This window comes from Plecotus auritus (genome assembly GCF_963455305.1).
Source record: "Plecotus auritus genome assembly, chromosome: 7".
NCBI lineage: Eukaryota > Metazoa > Chordata > Mammalia > Chiroptera > Vespertilionidae > Plecotus > Plecotus auritus.
The window spans coordinates 78,569,344-78,587,635 of NC_137774.1; the positions used below are offsets into that span (position 1 = coordinate 78,569,344).

An 18,292-nucleotide genomic window follows, 5' to 3' on the forward strand; every position below is an offset into this window, starting at 1 on the left:
TTGACCATTGGGCTACCTGGTTTTGAGGGTTGTTTGTGACTACAGCGGATAAGTAGCTGTGTGTGAGCTGACCCGCCCCCCTCCACCCCCAAAGGAAAGTCACATTAACAGAGTCCTGGTGCCAGCCATTCTGCCCTTTGGATATGTCATTTGTGGAGCTGGTTGAATGGTGCTTTGGTGTGGTATCAAGCTTGCAACAGGTGTGTTGTTTCTGGAGCCTCTTGGGCACAGCTTGGGGCCACATGCTGGGAGCTACAAAGTGATCTGCATTTGGTTGCTGCTTGTGCCAGGCTTGGAAGCTCTTGAGAGAAGCTATGCTGTGAACCTAGGCTGGCTGCTAGTAGTGCCAATCTTGGGATGCTTTGGTGTGGGCACCACAATGTGAGCTGAAGCCACCTGCCACTTGTGTTGGGTTTCTGGCTGATTAATTGAAGCTATATTACAAGTCAACACCGGTTGCAGCTTTATACTAGGTGTACCGGTTAATAATGCGGATTTTTTTCAATAGATGAAGTTACACATATGTTGATATATATGTGATTTGATATGTATGCTGTTTTGTTGTATTGACAACAAGCTTCAAAACTTCATATGCCAAATTTTCTGGTGTTAACATCATAGATATTTTTACACTTTACAATGTCAAATTTCGTGCCAAAAAAAAGAGCTTTTGCGGAATTTTTAATTCATTACATAATTTTGAAGAAAAGTGCTGCTGAATACTTCAGGAAGCTTATGGTGAACATGCTCCATCTCAAGATACTTGTGAACGCTGGTTTAAACACTTTAAAAGTGATGATTTCGATGTGAAAGACAAAGAACGTCCAGGTCAACCGAAAAAGTTTGAAGACCAACAATTAACAAGCATTATTGGATGAAGATGTGTGTCAAACTCAAAAACAACCTGCAGAAAGATTAAACGTTGCTCAGCAATTTCCAGTCGTTTACAAGCAATGGGAAGATCTTAAAGGAAGGAAAATGGGTACCACATCAACTGAACAAAAGACAAATTGAAAACCGAAAAGTCATCAGTAAAATGTTGCTTGGATGGCACGAAAGAAAGTCTTTTTTGCATCGAATTGTGACTGGCGATGAAAAGTGGATTTCTTTTGAGAATCCCAAACACACAAAATCATGGGTTGATCAGGTCAACCATCAACATCGACTGCAAGGCCAAATTGCTTCAGAAAGAAGACAATGCTCTGCGTTTGGTGGGATCAGGAAGGTGTGCTGTATTATGAGCTTCTAAAACCAGGTGAAAGTGTTAATACTGATCACTACCGACAACAAATAATCAATTTGAACCATGCTTTGATCGTGAAACGACCAGAATGTGCCAGAAGACACAGCGAAGTAATTTTGCTTCATGATGACGCACCATCCCACACTTCAAAACCAGTTAGAGACACATTAAAAGATTTTGCCTGGGAAGTATTAACCCATCCGCTGTATTCCTCCAGACCTTGCTCCTTCAGATTACCATTGATGGCACATGCACTTTCTGAGCAGCACTTCAAAACATACGAAGAAGTGGAAAATGGGGTCTCTGAATGGTTTGCCTCAAAACCAGAAAAGTTCTATTGGGATGGTATCCACAAATTACCTGAAAGATGGGGGAAATGTGTAGCTAGCAATGGACTTTACTTTGAATAAAGCACTATTGATGGTTCTCTTGAAATTATCGTGTTTTCTTTGATTACAAAATCCGCCATTATTAACCAGTACACCTGGTAATAGGCTTGGAGCCACCTGATGGAAGTCATAATGCATGTTGAGACCAGTCACCACTTGTGCCAGCCTTGGGGCTACTTAGCAAAAAGTACAGGGCATAATTAGTCCAACTGCTTTTGTTTGCAGTTTGTGGGCCTTTCAAATGCTACTTGTGTGGAAGCCCCTGGAAACAGCTCGGGTTGGATGGGTAAGGTGGGTGGACTGCATCTCAAGGAATCACCAGAGCTGGGCAAATATTGTTAGCAAGGTTAATGGAGAGCTCAGCTTTGGTACCTGTCTGGGCCTGCCAGCTTTGTGAGATTAAGACTGAACAAAGAAAAGTGGTGCCTGCCAGCACTTCCATCCCCAGAGAGAGCTGCCCTGACCCCTGACCTTCAAGCCCTTGCTTTGAAACCAGTCAGTTCAGCTCCTCTCTGTATATCCCTGGTGCTCTTTGAGCTGCTGCCCCTTGGCTAGAGCACAGAGCGAGTGAGTTTGTGAGGGAGCGAGTTCTTGCAGTGGGAAAAGGGGGGTTTCACTTGAGGAATTCCTGGGACTCATTATGGGCACTCCTCTACCCATCACTTTTGCCCTGGACTGGTGAGCCAGGTGGGAGGTACCCCTCACGCTTCTGGGGGAACTTTAAAGCTGAGATAGTCCTCTGATTTTTAATACCTACACTGTGAGTGTGGGACCTGCCCCTACCACATCCCTGCCCCTTTTACCAGTCTCACTGTGGTATCTTTATATTTTTAGTTCTACGACTTCCGTTCAGCTAGTCTTCAGGTGGTTCTCAATGATGGTTGTTGAATAAGTTAGTTGTAATTTTGATGAGGTAATGGGAGGAGGCAAACACATCATTTAGTTCCCGCCATCTTAACTGGAAGTACTGCAGTATTACTTTTTTTTTTTTCTAGTTAAACAATAATTTTATTGCTTGAGTACATAGCAACTATGGCAGAGTCTGTGAATGTCTCATGTCTAGTTGCAGGGGAGGATTTGTTTGTTCTCATAATATCAGGCCATCCAGTGAATACGGCTATTGATCAAAATTGGACAGAATTTACAAAAAGGATCAGAATCCTTTTTTTAAAAAAATTATTATGTTCCTCTCAAGATGCTTTTGAATAGCAATAGTTCTCTCAATTTAATAGTAGAGATGCTCAGGAACATCAGGGGCGAATCCTTTTGACTTAAGAATTCTCAAGATTGTATTGCCTGTCACTTATGTAACACTATCCTCTCAGGATCACACTGATTTGTGATGAGTCGGCCCCTTCTTGGCTAGTTTGTAGATCTGCTGTTTCACATTGTCACAGGTTAACTTCAGCCAGGTGGGGATGATGCAGTGGCAAGGCAGAGCTGACCAGGACAGGCCCTTACTTGGGCGCATGCATGCAACCCATGATGGCAACAGATAAGCAGCAAAATAAGAGCAATATTCCTTTCTTTTAGACCAGTTACCTACCCACCATTGATAGAAGTTGATGTGGACACTGAGATAAATACTAAAATATTTCTCTGCTGTGTGGTAGATTTTCCTTAAATTATGAGAAACAATCAGTAGTTATTATAAAACCTAACTTGGCTTTCTTATAACTGGCATCATGTTGTGTATCTTAGTGCTCATTTCGTATTCATGCCTATTGGGAATTACTCCTGCAGTACCATTTATTTTGAAAATTTGAATGTTAAGAAAGCTTTTAAAAAGTGCCACTGTGTGTAGAAAATGGAATGTTCTGTATAAAACATTGTTTTCTGTGTTTATGCACAATTGCAACTTAATCTTAGATTATCTAAAGTATGGCCTGCTTAGATTATTTAAACCAGAAGTTGATGGTTATAGCAGTAAAGTGATATAAAAAGTGGCCAGGTAAATTATCAGGTTTAGTAACAAGTAGAGGCTTACTAGCACTATAAATTTTGAATTTATACAGTTTAGATTTATAGAAAGAAATTGAAATTATTTGTACATTTTAGTAAACGTGGATTTTCAATAAAAATAACTAAATGAAGAGATAGTCTCAACATTGTTTTAATATTGTAAATAGATGTTAGCTTTTGTCTGCTGGAGAAATGCATTTAAATATGGTATCTTAATTTCTAGGATATGAAAGATGGCAAGTCCAGATAGAAGTAAACGGAAGATATTAAAAGCCAAAAAAACAATGCCTGCCAGTTGCCGGAAACAAATAGAGATCCTCCATAAGTCAAAGAATGTTGAAGCACTGAAAACAGCAGCAATTGGGAATAATGTGTCAAGTGATAATCAGAATTCAAGTGTTGTCATAAATAACAAATGTAGACATTCTGAAAATGATGTTTCCTCATTGGACTCTAATAAAAATTCAGAGTGCTCACAAAAAAGTAAAGCATTTTCCCAGAATTCAATAAAACCACTAGAAATTGATTTGGACACAAGATTGCAATACATTGAAGAACAAGCTATACGCCCTTATCAAAAGCCAAGTAAACCAATAGAATCTTCCAGGAATCTGTCTACACAGGAGGCAAAAGATTCACAAAACACTTCTGAAAACTGTAACAAAGCAAATGTAATAAGATCCTGTTTTGAACAACACAAAGAGGATTGTAATTATAATCTGAAATCCATTAGTAACCAACACAGTGTATTGAGTAGTAAAGTTCAAATGTCACATTCTGCAGTAATCAATACCTTGGATAAGAGAATTGACAAGATAGTTTCCCATTTAGAAACAAATTCCAATTCTGCATCTCATGATAAAAGGCAAAATGACATTTTGATTTTAAGTTCAGACACCCATTTTGTGCCTGTTGATAAAATACCTACTGCAGTAAATTCAGTCATTTATAGTAACTGTACTGCTGATAGTTTGAAAAGTGAAGAATCCTGTAGAACCTATTATTCTAGCATTTCAAATGGTGAAAGTACAGAGTCAACATGGCTGTCATCACTTGACACAGATAGTAATAACAGTAAGTGTATACTTGTATATCTTCTGGGGAAATCAAAATAATCACTGTCTTTTGGTGGATTTTATAGTCTCAGATATAGAAACAGTAGAGCACATACCCGGTGGGGCAAAAGTACAGTTGTTTGGAAAATAATACCATAATTAATAAGTAATTATCCAGGAATAAGCTATTTTGTGTACTTACAACTATAAACCTATTTTAGCCCCACCCTGTATAGACAGGAAAAAGGTAAACAATGACAATTATTTCAGAGTATCTTGTTTCTGAACCATTCTTGGTGGGGAGGGGAAATGGTACCCTCTATATCCAAAGGGCAGTAAATTCTGTCAAGAAATCAGTCACTTTTCCTTGAGAGCACAAAAATACAAAAGGTGGTTTATTGCATTTGCTTGGTATATTTCATCTACATAATTTCTTATTTTGAAGTTTTATTTATTAGATTAAGAGACTAGTTGAAAGAGAGAGTGGATTTTTAAATTGATGGTGAACCCTTTTTTTTTTTCATAGAATTGACCTGTAAATCATGTGCCAAGTATATGCACATATACATACTTGTGTGTATGTAGAGTGAGAGAGAAATGCATCAAATAATTAACCAATGAAGTTCTAGGGTTATAAAATCATTAAAATAGCTAAAGTATATTTCATTCAAAGTAGGATGTTTGTGTAGCTTAATGAAATATAAGAAAAAGCTGATTTTATAGGAAAAATTTTGTCTAGGCTTCAGAGTGATCATTTAACAAGATGAATTTAAAATTGCTTAAAAATAGGATCACCTATTAAGAATATGTAAGACTGCCTAAGTAACTGTTTATAAAAACATTGTGACTACTTACACAACTAAATAGAAAATTAAATGTTATAATTTATTCCATTTTTTCAGTATTAAATAGATATTAAATGTATATTGAGGGTTGAAGGGAAAATGCATCTGAGACCAGAACCCTACCTATGATATTCATTTTAAAAAATAAATTAGATTGTTGCAATTTTTTATACAAATGCATTTTCTAAAAAAATGCTGTCAATGGTCACATTTTAGTTTTTCCATTTGCTGAGAGGGTCTGTAAATTAGAGAATTGCCCTGTTTCCTTCATTAGAAGGAATATTTTTATCTCTGATCTTTCCATCTCCCCAAGGCCATAATCAAAAGAAGAGGATGTTTTCAGAAAACAAAGAAAATGTTAAGCGCCTGAAAACTTCAGAGCAAATTAATGAAAATTTTTGTGTAGCTCTGGAAAAGCAAACAGCTTTGCTGGAACAGGTAAAATATTGGGACTTAAATATTTGCTTCAGAAACTTATACTTTTGATTAGTAAAATATGGTAAAAGTTGTCTTGGCTAGTGTGGCTCAGCTGGGTGAGTGTCATCCTTTACACCAAAAGGTCACTGGTTAGATTCCCATTCTGGGCACATGCCCAGATTTCAGGTTTGATCCTCGGTAGGAATGCTTAAGAGAGGCAGCCAGTCAATGTTTCTCTCTTACATCGATGTTCCTCTCCCTTCCTCCTTCCCTCCCTCTCTCTCTCTCCCATTCTCTCTAAAATCAATAAAAACATATTTAAAAAGGGGAGGGGGGGAGGAATAGTTGCCCTGGCAGGTTTTGCTCAGTGGTAAAGATCATTAGCCCTCACACCAAAGGGTCACAGGTTTGATTCCCAAACTAGTTGAGCAGGTTGATGACTCTCTTCCTCCTTCGCTCCCTCTCTCCGCCCTCTCTTCCTCCCTCCCCACTCTCTAAAAAATCAATGGGAAAAATATCCTCAGGTGAGGATTTTAAAAAATGGTAAAAGTTAATTGATCTCCATAATGACTTAGTACAGATGACTTTCACTTGATGCAAAGCTGGTATATGAAAAATGAATTAACAGATGGAGGTATTGGGGAAGATAATTATTTACGTTACCAAGATAACTCTAGTTTCTTGAGAATGATCCTATGCAGAGTAACCCTAGATAATGTGCTCTGGTAGAAAGAGTATGGGCTTTTCAGTAATGAATACATTCAAATCTCTTTGTGAGTCAGATACCCCATGGCCTTGAGCTTTGCTGAAAAATCTATTTTGTACTGGTAATGAGGTTATTTGGTCTGTATTTGTAGCTATTTGTAGACATTATCACAATTGATCACTATTTCATAGACTCAGACAACCTAAAGTTCATTGCATAGTCCTGTTACATTCAGGTTTACTTGTCCTAATTTCCAAGTTTACATAGATATGCTGTATTATCTGACATTTTGCTTTATAGTATCATTAAACACATGTTTTGCTTTCATTTTTGCTCAATTTCATCTCATTGTATTACAGTTTCCATATATGTCTGATCAACTGAGATTAAGTGTAATGAGCTTCAGTTTTAGTAGGTCCTGTTTTGATTACCATATTTTGTTATTTTACTGTATTTACTGTTAGAATGCCACAACTAAAAGATATTAAGTAGTAAATGAATGCCTGTCAGTTGTAATGGAACAAAAATGTTTCAATTCAAACTATCCTGCTTACTGTATCCAAAACAAAAACCCTACTGGTTTTTAAAACAGGCCATTACAATTATCTAGTTTCATATTATACAAATGTATATTCATATAATACCTGGAAGCCTTTTTGAAAGATGAATACTGACCCAGCTTAACAGATGAGTCAACAGTTTTTCCCTTTCTATCTCTTATTTTCTTCCAGGAAGACCAAAAGAGACTCTAATTAAAAATATGTAAATATTCTATTGTTTGCAGGAAAAGGGGTACCAGAATTATGGTAAGCATGGATGCAGTTTAAGAAAAATGTTGAAAAATATTACAGCTGTGTCTTATTCCCAGTGACTAATAACTGGATTCAGAAATAAGGTCTGATATGGACATATAAAGACAAAATTTAATCTTTGAACATTTTAATTCCACTGGCATGGAAAAATCAGGGTTTTCCTTCACTCTTATCTGCTTCACAAAATAGTTGGTCCAACTTGACACAGAAAATAGTCCTTCCCAATGACATTAAGGGAATGCAGTCTATTTTATCTTCTCACCCACCCCCAACCCGGAAGTTTATTGCACATTCCCCAGAGACAACTTGGGTTTTAGCTAATTCCTATCTTTTTACCTACCTCTAAATAGCTAGGCTAGCTTACTCTCACTTAATGTTTTGATTCCTGTCCAAACAGTGAACTTTCTAAACCACGTTTTTCTTCCTTGAATCCCAGTGGACTAGGGCCTCCCGTTCTTAGGTTGTTCTTCCCTATGAGAGAATTCTCGGGCTGCTGATTCTTCTTTTGAGTTTTCATAAGGATCTTGGCTTAATTGGTGCCAATTAAATTACTGAAGTAGAGGAGTTTCTCTTCTAAAATCCAAGTTAGTCGCTCCATCCACCATCTTATATAGTTGAGGCACATTGGAGATACATAATTGCCAGTCTTTGTCCAATCTTTAGGCTACTTTGTCTGCAATCTGAAAATTGTATCTAGGACTTTCATCTGATTTTATAATTTTAACACAGTACCATTGGCAGAAGACATTCATAAGGTATTTGTTGGAGGTTATTGTGTCTGCTATATGAGGAATAACACCACTAAATGAGAACAAATGTCCAATCTAACCAAGAGGAATCTACCCATTGGTGGTTATTTAGTCCAAAATAACCAAGTTATCAGAGTCTGCTTCCATCTGAATCACCAGGAATACTTGTTTAAATTGTGGTTGCCTGCCTGCCTGCCTGCCTGCCTGCCTGCCTGCCTTCCTTCCTTCTTTCCTTCCTTCCTTCCTTCCTTCCTTCCTTCCTTCCTTCCTTCCTTCCTTCCTTCCTTCCTTTCTCCTTTATTTTTTTATTTTTTTATTTTTTATTGTTGTTGTTAATCCTCATCCAAGGATATTTTTCCATTGATTTTTATTTAGGGAGAGTAGAAGAGAGAGGGAAAGACAGAGAGAGACGTCAATGTGCAAGAAACACATCAATTGGTTGCCTCCTGCTTGAACCCTGACCAGGGCCCGGGCCGGGGAGGACCCTGCAACCAGGGTACGTGCCCTTGACCCGAGTCGAACCCAGGACCCTTTGGTCTATAGGCCAGTGCTCTATCCACTGAGCTAAACCAGCTAGGGCTAAATTGTAGTTTCTTAAGCTCATTAATAGTTAAAGACTGTTCTTTTAGGCTACTCTTTTCTCAAACTAACAGTCCTCTTTCCAAGAAATTCTATTTGGTGAACCCAGGGGAGGGCTTGAGAATTTTTTACTTTATTTTTAATCCTGAGGATATGTTTCACATTGATTTTGGAGAGAGAGAAACGTTGATGTGAAAGAGAAACATTGATCACTTGCCTCCCATAAGTGCTCCAACTAGGGATCAAATCATAGATCAACCAATGTAGATATGTGCCTTGACTGGGAATCAAACCCACAACCTTTTTTTAGTGTACGGGTCAGCGCTCTAACCAGTTAAGCCAGCCATCCAGCCAGGGCAAGAATTTGTGACTTTTAATAAGTATCCCATATAATTCTTCCTCCCCATGAAGTGTGACAAACATTGTATGGCCTTGGCTTGTTAGCAAAATGGTATTCCCATATTCAAAACACTTAGATATTTCTCCAAGGTTATAAACTTCACATATTGACCCCAGGCAGTGAACTTGCAAGCATGCAGTAATCCATAAAAACCACATGGGTGACAGGTAATGGCTGTCAGTAAAAATAAGCACTTTATTAGTTTAATCAAATATTTAAAAGTTGTGAAAATATTAATGACAATCATGTCTAATAATGTTGAGAAACTATTGAAGAAATGTTAATGAAGCATTACAGAAGAAATCAAGTAGAAAATAGTGTTGAAGAGTAAGAACAATTGAAAATGAGAAGGAAAAATCTTAGGAATAATCAAATAAAATTACTGAATTACATCCAGGTGATATCAGTATAAAAGAGTTTAGCATACAAACTTTTAAGTTCCAATTTTGAGCACCAAGAACAATATATTAGGGTAAAGTTGTAAGTATTACTATTAAATACTTTAAATGTATTATGGCAGGTTTTGTTATTAAGAGAGACTACGTCTAACTCTGTTACAAAAGTTCCTTATACGACCATACACATTGAGCAAATAACTACTTATAGCTGTTAATGGCAGGGTCAAGGATCGAACTTGCATAACTTGCTCCAGCTCTACTACAGACAAACCAACCATTTTCATTGGACTCTGATTTTCAGATAAGTGGAATTCCTTTTTATGAAATAGTAGGTTCAGTTGTGTGTTCTATTGAATTTGATACTCAACTTTTAAAAAACTTACTGGTATGTAAATATAAATGTAAACATAATACTATAAAGTATACTTTATTGGTTATAGAAAAGAGCAAAGCTATTTTTAAAAAGTAAAAAAAATGCTTTTAAATTTGAAACATGGGGTATTTTGTTTTTTATTTTAAAATTCTAGGTCAAACATTTGATTCAACAGGAGATCTGTATTATGCATTGCAAACTATTTGATAACAAACTGAGAGAATTGACTGAACGCATTGGGAAGACACAGTGCAGGAATAAACATGAAGCACTAGCTGATGAACTCTTCGTAAGTTCTAATTCACTTGATTTCATTTGAGTCCTCTTAAAAAGTAGAATTTGGTAATATTTTATATGTTAGGGAAGGAAAACAATATAGGTAGACCCAAATATGATCCCTGGCCACAGACCTGATGTACGAGATTTCCATAGGTCAAGAATTCATTATATCTTATCAATATTGGCCCTTGTCATGTACTTTTAGAAATAGCAGCTATTCTGATATTGATAGGCTTAATACATAGGCAATTTCTTTTAATTCAAAATACAGGGTGTCCCCAAAAAATGTATACACACTATAAAGGCATTGTTTATTAAAATACATTTCCTTTTCAAAATGTAATAGAATCTATAGCTATCAGCTGTTAAAGTGTGTATATATTTTTGGGGGTACCCTATATTTTCTGTATTAGAGCTTGTAGAACCAGTTTCAACGATTTGGGGGAGGGTTGTTTACTCTTTTAGGGTTACTTGCTGATTGGTGTTTCTACCAACATTAATTTTATTATGGACTAATTGGAAGTTTGGTATTTTTATTTTTCATTCTAGAATATCATACCAGCATCAAACATGATTTTTAAAAAATATTTCATTGATTTTTTTTTTTTTTTTTTACAGAGAGGAAGAGAGAGGGATAGAGAGTTAGAAACATCGATGAGAGAGAAACCTCAGTTGCTTTCTGCACACCTCCTACTGGGGATGTGCCCCCAACCAAGGTACATGCCCTTGACCGGAATCGAACCTGGGACCCTTCAGTCCGCAGGCCGACGCTCTATCCACTGAGCCAGACCGGTTAGGACAAACATGATGTTTTTAACTGAGTTAACATTGGCTTATAACATTATATAAGTTTCAGGTGTACAATAGTATGTAATCCAATATCTATACATTGTAGCATGCTTACCACAGAAAATCTAGTTCCCATCCATCATTATACATTTGACCCCTTTTACTCATTTCACCCTCTCCAATCCCACTTTCCTTCTGGTAACCACCAATCTGTTGCTAAGAGTTTGTTTTTGTTTTATTTGTTTGTTTGAGTAAAATTAATACCATTTTGCCTTTTTCTGTCAACTCACTTCACTTAGCATAACACCCTGAAAGTTCATTCATGTTGTCACAAGTAGCAATATTTCCTTTTTTCATAGGCTGAGTAGTATTCCATTGTATATACACCACATCTTTTATCCATTTATCAGTCAGAGAAAGCATCAGATGTGTTTTAAATATTTGGCTTATCTAAGAATTTCTCATTTATTTGGGTGGATAAAATAGTCTCAGAAAAGTACTTCGGCAAATAGTTTTCCATCCATCTCTATATGATATATTTTTTAGTACTCTGGTTTCATATTTATTTGTTTTTCTCTTTTTCTTCTAGTCAAAAATAGCACAACTTCAAAGACGTATTAAAAAAGTATTATCTGAAAGGAATTGTTTGGAACCAAACATGTTACCCAGTAATACAGCCTGTAAGGTTGGTATAAACATATAGGAGTTTTAATAACTATTTTGACCCACATTATAGTAGTTGTATTATAAGACATGAATATGTTTCCAAACTAAGACAAAGGATTAAAAAACAATATATTGATACTTAGAATGTTTCTGTGACTTTATCTCTGGGGAAGCCAAAAGTGAATGCCACTTGTATTACTTTCATAAAATGAGTAGAGAGTTGATTTGTGATTGCCTAGACCAGGGGTCCTCAAACTTCGGCCCACGGGCCACATGCGGCCCGCCGAGGACATTTATCCGGCCCGCCGGGTGTTTTTGCCGCCGCTGCCTGTCCTGCTTAGCAGCCGACTCATCCCAGGCCCGCAGTGCGCATGTGTGGAACGTTTGCCTCACTCTCCGACTCCCCTCCTTCTCTCTGTCTCTCGACTCCTCCTCTCAGTCTCGGGTGTGATGGGAGGAGTCACGAGCTTGCCTGTGCAGAGCTTGCTGCTGCCTGAGGACCGAGGTAAGAACAAGTTAGGATTTTTTTTTTTTGAAGTTAGGAGGTCTATTTTTTTTTTTATTTTGCAGTTAGTAGGGCCTTTTTTTTTTTTGCGGTTAAGGGGGGCCATTTTTTTCTGAAGTTAGGTCTTTTTTGCAGATAGGGGGCGCCTTTTTTATTAGAAGTTAGGAGAGCCTTTTTTTTTTAAAGTTGGTTAGTTGGTTGGGGGTGGTTTTTAGGTGAGTTGCATCACAGTGATAACGCAAATAGTCAGTGCTCAGTGCTAATGCAAATTGTCAGCGCTCAGAGGTAATGCAAATGGTCAGCGCTCAGAGGTAATGATAATTGTAAGTGCTTAGTGTTAATGCAAATGGTCAGTGCTCAGTGTTATCGCATGGGGGCCCCAAACTGGTAATCTGCCTAGGGCCCCATGGGAACTTAATCCAGCTCTGCAGACAGCCGAGGAGTAGGAAACCCAATTTAATTGACAGTAAGTGCATTTATATTTTGATTGCTATTCAGTTGTGTATGATGATGTATGTTGTGTGCTGCGTAAGCCCTGGTTCACACTGTTGCGATCTCTGAGCAGTGCGAGTTCAGCCATATGCTTGTATGGCTGAACTCACATTAGATTCGGAAAAAAAAAGGCATACGTGCCTTCTTTTTTCCTTCTTTTTTCTTTCTTCTCACCCATGCAATCAGATTCCTGTGCGAGTTCACAGATCGCAGTGCGGTTCGCACAGGGTAGTGTGAACTAGAAAGGTGGTGGAGGAACCGGCTCTGTAATCGTGCCGGTTCCCGCACCGCACCAGTGTGAGCCTGAGGTAAAAGCGGAGTTCCACCAATATGGGCACTGGTGAGGCTGAAATGATGTGGACTGGCAAGGCTGCATTGATGGACACTGATCAGACTGCATTGATGGGCACTGATCAGACTGCATTGATGGGCAGTGCAGTCTATATGTCTCTGTATGGGCAAAGTTATTGCTGGTATATTGTTTTTGTAGCGCTGTATATATATATTGGTATTTTACTAATAGCAATTTGGAATCCCTAGGAAACAATGATATCAAGAAAGAGAAAAATTGACTTGGAGTGTAGGCTATTCAAAGAACAGTGGACTTATGATTACTTTTTCATGCAGTACAAGGAAAGAGCTGTGTGTTTGATATGCCAGAATATAGTGTCTGTGTTCAAAGAATGCAATTTGCGTTGACACTATCAAACTCAACATAAAGATAAATATGATTGTTTGGTCGGAGAAGTGAGAAAAAATAAAATATTAAAACTGAAAAATACATTGACAACTCAGCAAAATACTTTAGTGAAGCAGAAGCAGCTAAATATTTCATCACTGCCAGCAAGTTTTCAAGTTGCCAAGCTAATAGCATGCACTGGCAGACCATTCGTGGAGGGAGAATTTGTTAAAGAATGCCTTCTTTCTGTTGCCAAAGAGATGTGCCCAGAGAAAGCCGATTTATTTAGTACAGTGAGTCTTTCAGGACCTACAATTACACGAAGGATTGAAGAAATGGGAGACAATTTGCATCAGCATTTGCAAAACTCCGCAAAAAAACTTTCCTATTTTTCCTTGGCACTTGATGAAAGTAATGATGTTCGTGATTCTGCACAACTTCTAATTTTTATTCGTGGGACGAATGACTATTTCGAGTCACAGAAGAGCTTGCTGCACTGCAAAGCATCAAAGGAACAACTACAAGAGAGGATATCTATGAAAAGGTTTGCCAAACTGAATGGTTTGGAGCTGGACTGGGCTAAACTAGCCAGTGTAACAACTGATGGTGCTCCTAGCATGGTGGGGTCTAAGAAAGGAGTAATTGCTCGCATTAACCAAGAGATGGACATACATAACCATTCTCATCCAATAGCCATACACTGCCTCATCCACCAACAAGCGCTGTGTAGTAAATCACTGAAGTGGGACTCTGTTATGAAAATTGTATCTTGTGTTAACTTCATTAGAGCTAATGCACTAAACCACAGACAATTTCAGGAATTTCTGTCTGAGCTAAATGTTGCCTATGAAGATGTTCTGTACCACACAGAAGTCCGTTGGCTGAGTCGAGGGAGAGTTTTGAAACATTTCTATGACTTACTTCCACAGATTACAGCTTTTCTGCTTTCAAAAAACAAAGAAGTACCAGAGCTCAATGATGCAGAATGGAAATGGCACCTTGCCTTTCTGACAGATGTAACAGAGCTACTCAACAGTTTCAATGTGCAACTTCAAGGAAAGGGGAAGCTCATCTGTGATATGCAATCACATGTGAAAGCATTTGAAGTAAAATTAGGCCTCCTCATCAAACAAGTGAAGGAGGGAAATTTCTGCCATCTCCCCACAACTCAAAATCTGTTAGCGGAAAAACCATTGGTTGCATTCCCAAACAAAACATGTGTGGATTCACTGGAAAATTTGCAAAAGGAGTTCCAATTTAGATTTAAAGAGCTTCATCTCCATGAACAGGACATACAGCTTTTCCGTAACCCATTTTCTATTGACATTGAAAATGTGGATACAACTTACCAAATAGAACTGGCTGAACTGCAGAATTGTGACTCTCTGAAAGACGCATTCAAGTCAAGCAGCCTTCCTAATTTCTGTGCATCTCTCCCCTCTGAGACATACCCTAATCTCAGGAACCATGCACTCAAAATGGCAACCATCTTTGGCAGCACTTATGTCTGTAAACAGACTTCTTCCAGAATGAAACATCTGAAATCTCCAACCAGATCTAGACAAACTGATGCATACTTGCATCACTTGTTACGACTAGCAGTGACAAATATGGAACCGGACATTGACCATCTCATTAGCCAAAAGCAGGTCCATAGTTCCCATTGAAATACTGGTAACTTTGTTGATTTAACTTTACTTGTTCTTCATTTTAAATATTGTATTTGTTCCCGTTTTGTTTTTTTACTTCAAAATAAGATATGTGCAGTGTGCATAGGAATTTGTTCATAGTTTTTTTTTTTAAACTATAGTCTGGCCCTCCAACAGTCTGAGGGGCAGTGAACTGGCCCCCTGTTTAAAAAGTTTGAGGACCCCTCGCCTAGACTGTCCCCATCCCGCCATTTTATCATGATGAAACATATACAGCAAAGTTGAAATAATTTTACAGTGAACCCTTGTGTACTCAGCACCTAAATTCTATCTTTACTATTTAAATATGTTCATATTTATATTGTCTGTCAATCTATTATCCCTAAGCTATCTTTATATTTGGTACATTCATTAGTACACATGTATTTTGTATCAAAATACACTTTGCAGCATACACATACTGATTTGAAAGAGAGGGAGAGCGAGAAACATTGATGTGAGAGACAAAACATCAGTTGTTTATATTTTTAAATACAAATATAATCTTCAATATACATTCACTGAAATTTTTTTATTGTAGTGTTTATTTACTTTGGTATCATATTTATGCTAACCTCAATGAATGAATTAGGAAGTATTCCCTGCCTTGTTTAATGAAAGTGTGTAAGATTTTTACTACTTCCTTCAATGTTTGATAGTATCCACCTCTGCATAAGGAACTTTCTTTATAGGAAGACTTTTTCTTAAATTCAACTAATAGATATAGGGCAATTCAGATTTTTTTCTTTATCTTTGTTTTTTTTTTCTTAGTTCTGAACCTTCCTCCCTGCAATAACTCCCCCCCCCTTCTTAATCCACCAGCCCAGATTTCAGCCTCACCACCTTTCTTCCATGCCATTACTCAACCCTCCACCCCCAGACTCATATCCCCTCCCCAAACTTGGACTGTCCCTCACCCCTCATCTGCGACAGCCACTCCCCCTCAATATCTTCACTCCTCCCTCTCCCCACCTCAACACCCTCCAACCTACTTCCCCACTCCCCAGATTGCCAGCACAGGGAGGTCCCCAGGGAGGAACTACGGCTGGCTGCGGCTGCTGGGAGGAGTTGGGCTCAGCTACCCCTCAGATCAGGGCTTTGGCCCACGGAGATCAAGGGGATCTGAGGGTCCACTCCTTTTCTTTCATCTTGTATCAGTTTTCTAAGCTGTTCTTTGCAAGGAATTTGTCCATTTTATCTAAGTTGTTGAATTAGTTAACATAAAATTATTGATAAAATTAAATCCCCTTATCTTTAATATTTGTAGAGCTGTAATGATATACTCTATTTCATTTCTGATACTGGTAAGCTATGTTTTTACCTTAATCAGTCTTGCTAGAATTAAAACCTTATCAATTCTCTATCACTTGTATCTTTTCTGTTTTTTATTTTTTTCTTCTCAGTTACTTTGTGATATAATTTGCTCTTCTTTTTCCAGCTTCTTAAGAGAAAAGAGCATTAATGTTTAACCTTCTTTTCTACTGGAAAATATTTAAAGCTATACATTTCCTTCTAAGTACTGCTTTTTCTTAGCACCTTCTGAGCATCTTCTCAGTGCAGAGATTATAATATCATATTTGTTATATTGTATTTTTGTTTTTCATCAGTTCAGAATAATTTCTAATTTCCCTTATGGTATTGTTCTTTGACTCATGGGTTATTTAGAAGTGTGTGTGTATAATTTCCATATATTTGGTACTTTGCTAAATCTACTATTTTTACTGATATCTAATTTCATTTAGGTTAGAGCAGTGGTCGGCAAACTGCGGCTCACGAGCTGCGGTTTGCCGCTCTGTTGACTAATGAGTTTGCCGACCACTAGGTTAGAGAACATACTTTGTAAAATTTCAAACTTGGCAGTTAATTGACACTTATTTTTTAGCCCAAGATATAGTTTCCCTTGGTGAATGTTCCATGTATACCTGAAAATAATGTTGGGTGTAATATTCTATAAATGTCACTTCTGTGTTAATTGTGTCAAAGTGATTAATAGTGGTGAATAATGGTTCTGAAAAGATGCCCTTGACCAAATCCTCAGAATCTGTGAATATCTTACTTTCTGTGGTAGGAGGATCCTAGAGATGGTGAGATTATCCGGAGGGCTCAGTATTCATAGCATCCTTATTTAAAGGAGTCAAGAAGGTCACAGCAGAAAAGAGATGTGACAGTGGAAGCAGAGATTGGAATGATCGCACTGAAAATGGAGGAAGGGGCTATGAGCCAAGGAATGCTGACAGTTTCTAGAAGAATAAGGAAAGAGATTGTCCCCTAAAGTTTCCAGAAGGGATGCAACTCTACAAACAACTTGATCTTGGCTTAGTGAAACTAATTTCAAATTTCTGGCCTCCATAACTGTGATGGAATAAATTTTTGTTATTTTAGATTACCCAGTGTGGTAATTTGTTATATAGTAGCCTCGGTAAACTAATACAGGATATGGTACCAGGGCATGTGGGATGCTGCTCTAACAAATAGCTTGAAAATGTGGAAGTTGATTTAGAATGCGATATTGGGTAAAAAGCTGGAATAATATTGAGGAACATGATTTTTTTTACACACTCTCAGTAGAAATGTAGATGTTAAAGATTGCAGGGGAGAGCTCATAAAGGAAATGAGGAGCAACTTAGAAAAAACCTATATATAGTCATAGAGAATGTCGTAAGTCTTCATGAAAAGATGTGGAAGAAATACGGATATTTAAAAGCACAGTTGGTGAGGATTCTAAAGGAAACGAGGACAGAGGAATCTTGCTACATAGTGGCAGAAAGTTTAGCTGAATTGTGTGTCCTACAGTAATTGGAAAACAGAACTTGTAAGTGATGAACTTGGATTTTTATTAGGCTAACAAGATTTTTTAGCAAAGGGTGGAAGGTTTGGCTTGGTTTCTTGCTTTTTATAGTAAAATGTGAGAGGGAAGAGATACATTGAAGAAGGAACTGTTTAGCAAAAAGAAACCAGGCAGACTTGATTTGGAAAATTCTGAGCCTATCCAGATTGCAAAAGACCCTAAACTTAGTAGGTGTTCTACCAGAAAGCATGGTCTGGAGAGAAAGCCAATGATGTATCAGGACAGGCCCTTGGTGTAGTGCCTTGGAAAGATCAAAAGGTCAGAGTATTGGGTCACACATGGAGAGAGCTCTTTGAAGAGATTAGGCATTTAACTCTTTTAGCAGGCAGCTACCTTATTTAGATTTAGTGTGTAGGTCTTGGACTCTGTGTCAGCTATAGTTCAATGACAACTTACTTTGCAAAACCCTTGCAGTGCT

At 37.7% G+C, this 18,292-nt stretch overlaps 1 protein-coding gene across 1 annotated transcript in view; it reads left to right on the forward strand.

The window, feature by feature from the left end:
- Positions 1-3,827: 3,827 nt before the first annotated feature.
- ATF7IP2 (activating transcription factor 7 interacting protein 2) overlaps positions 3,828-18,292 on the forward strand; it is a gene marked incomplete at both ends in the record, with an annotated part of 68,309 nt that continues 53,844 nt past the window's right edge. Inside the window, 4 exons of the mRNA XM_080677450.1 lie at positions 3,828-4,668; positions 5,808-5,932; positions 10,083-10,217; positions 11,586-11,681. Coding sequence (XP_080533576.1) covers positions 3,828-4,668; positions 5,808-5,932; positions 10,083-10,217; positions 11,586-11,681 — 1,197 coding nt within the window. The remainder of the gene's footprint in view (positions 4,669-5,807; positions 5,933-10,082; positions 10,218-11,585; positions 11,682-18,292) is intronic.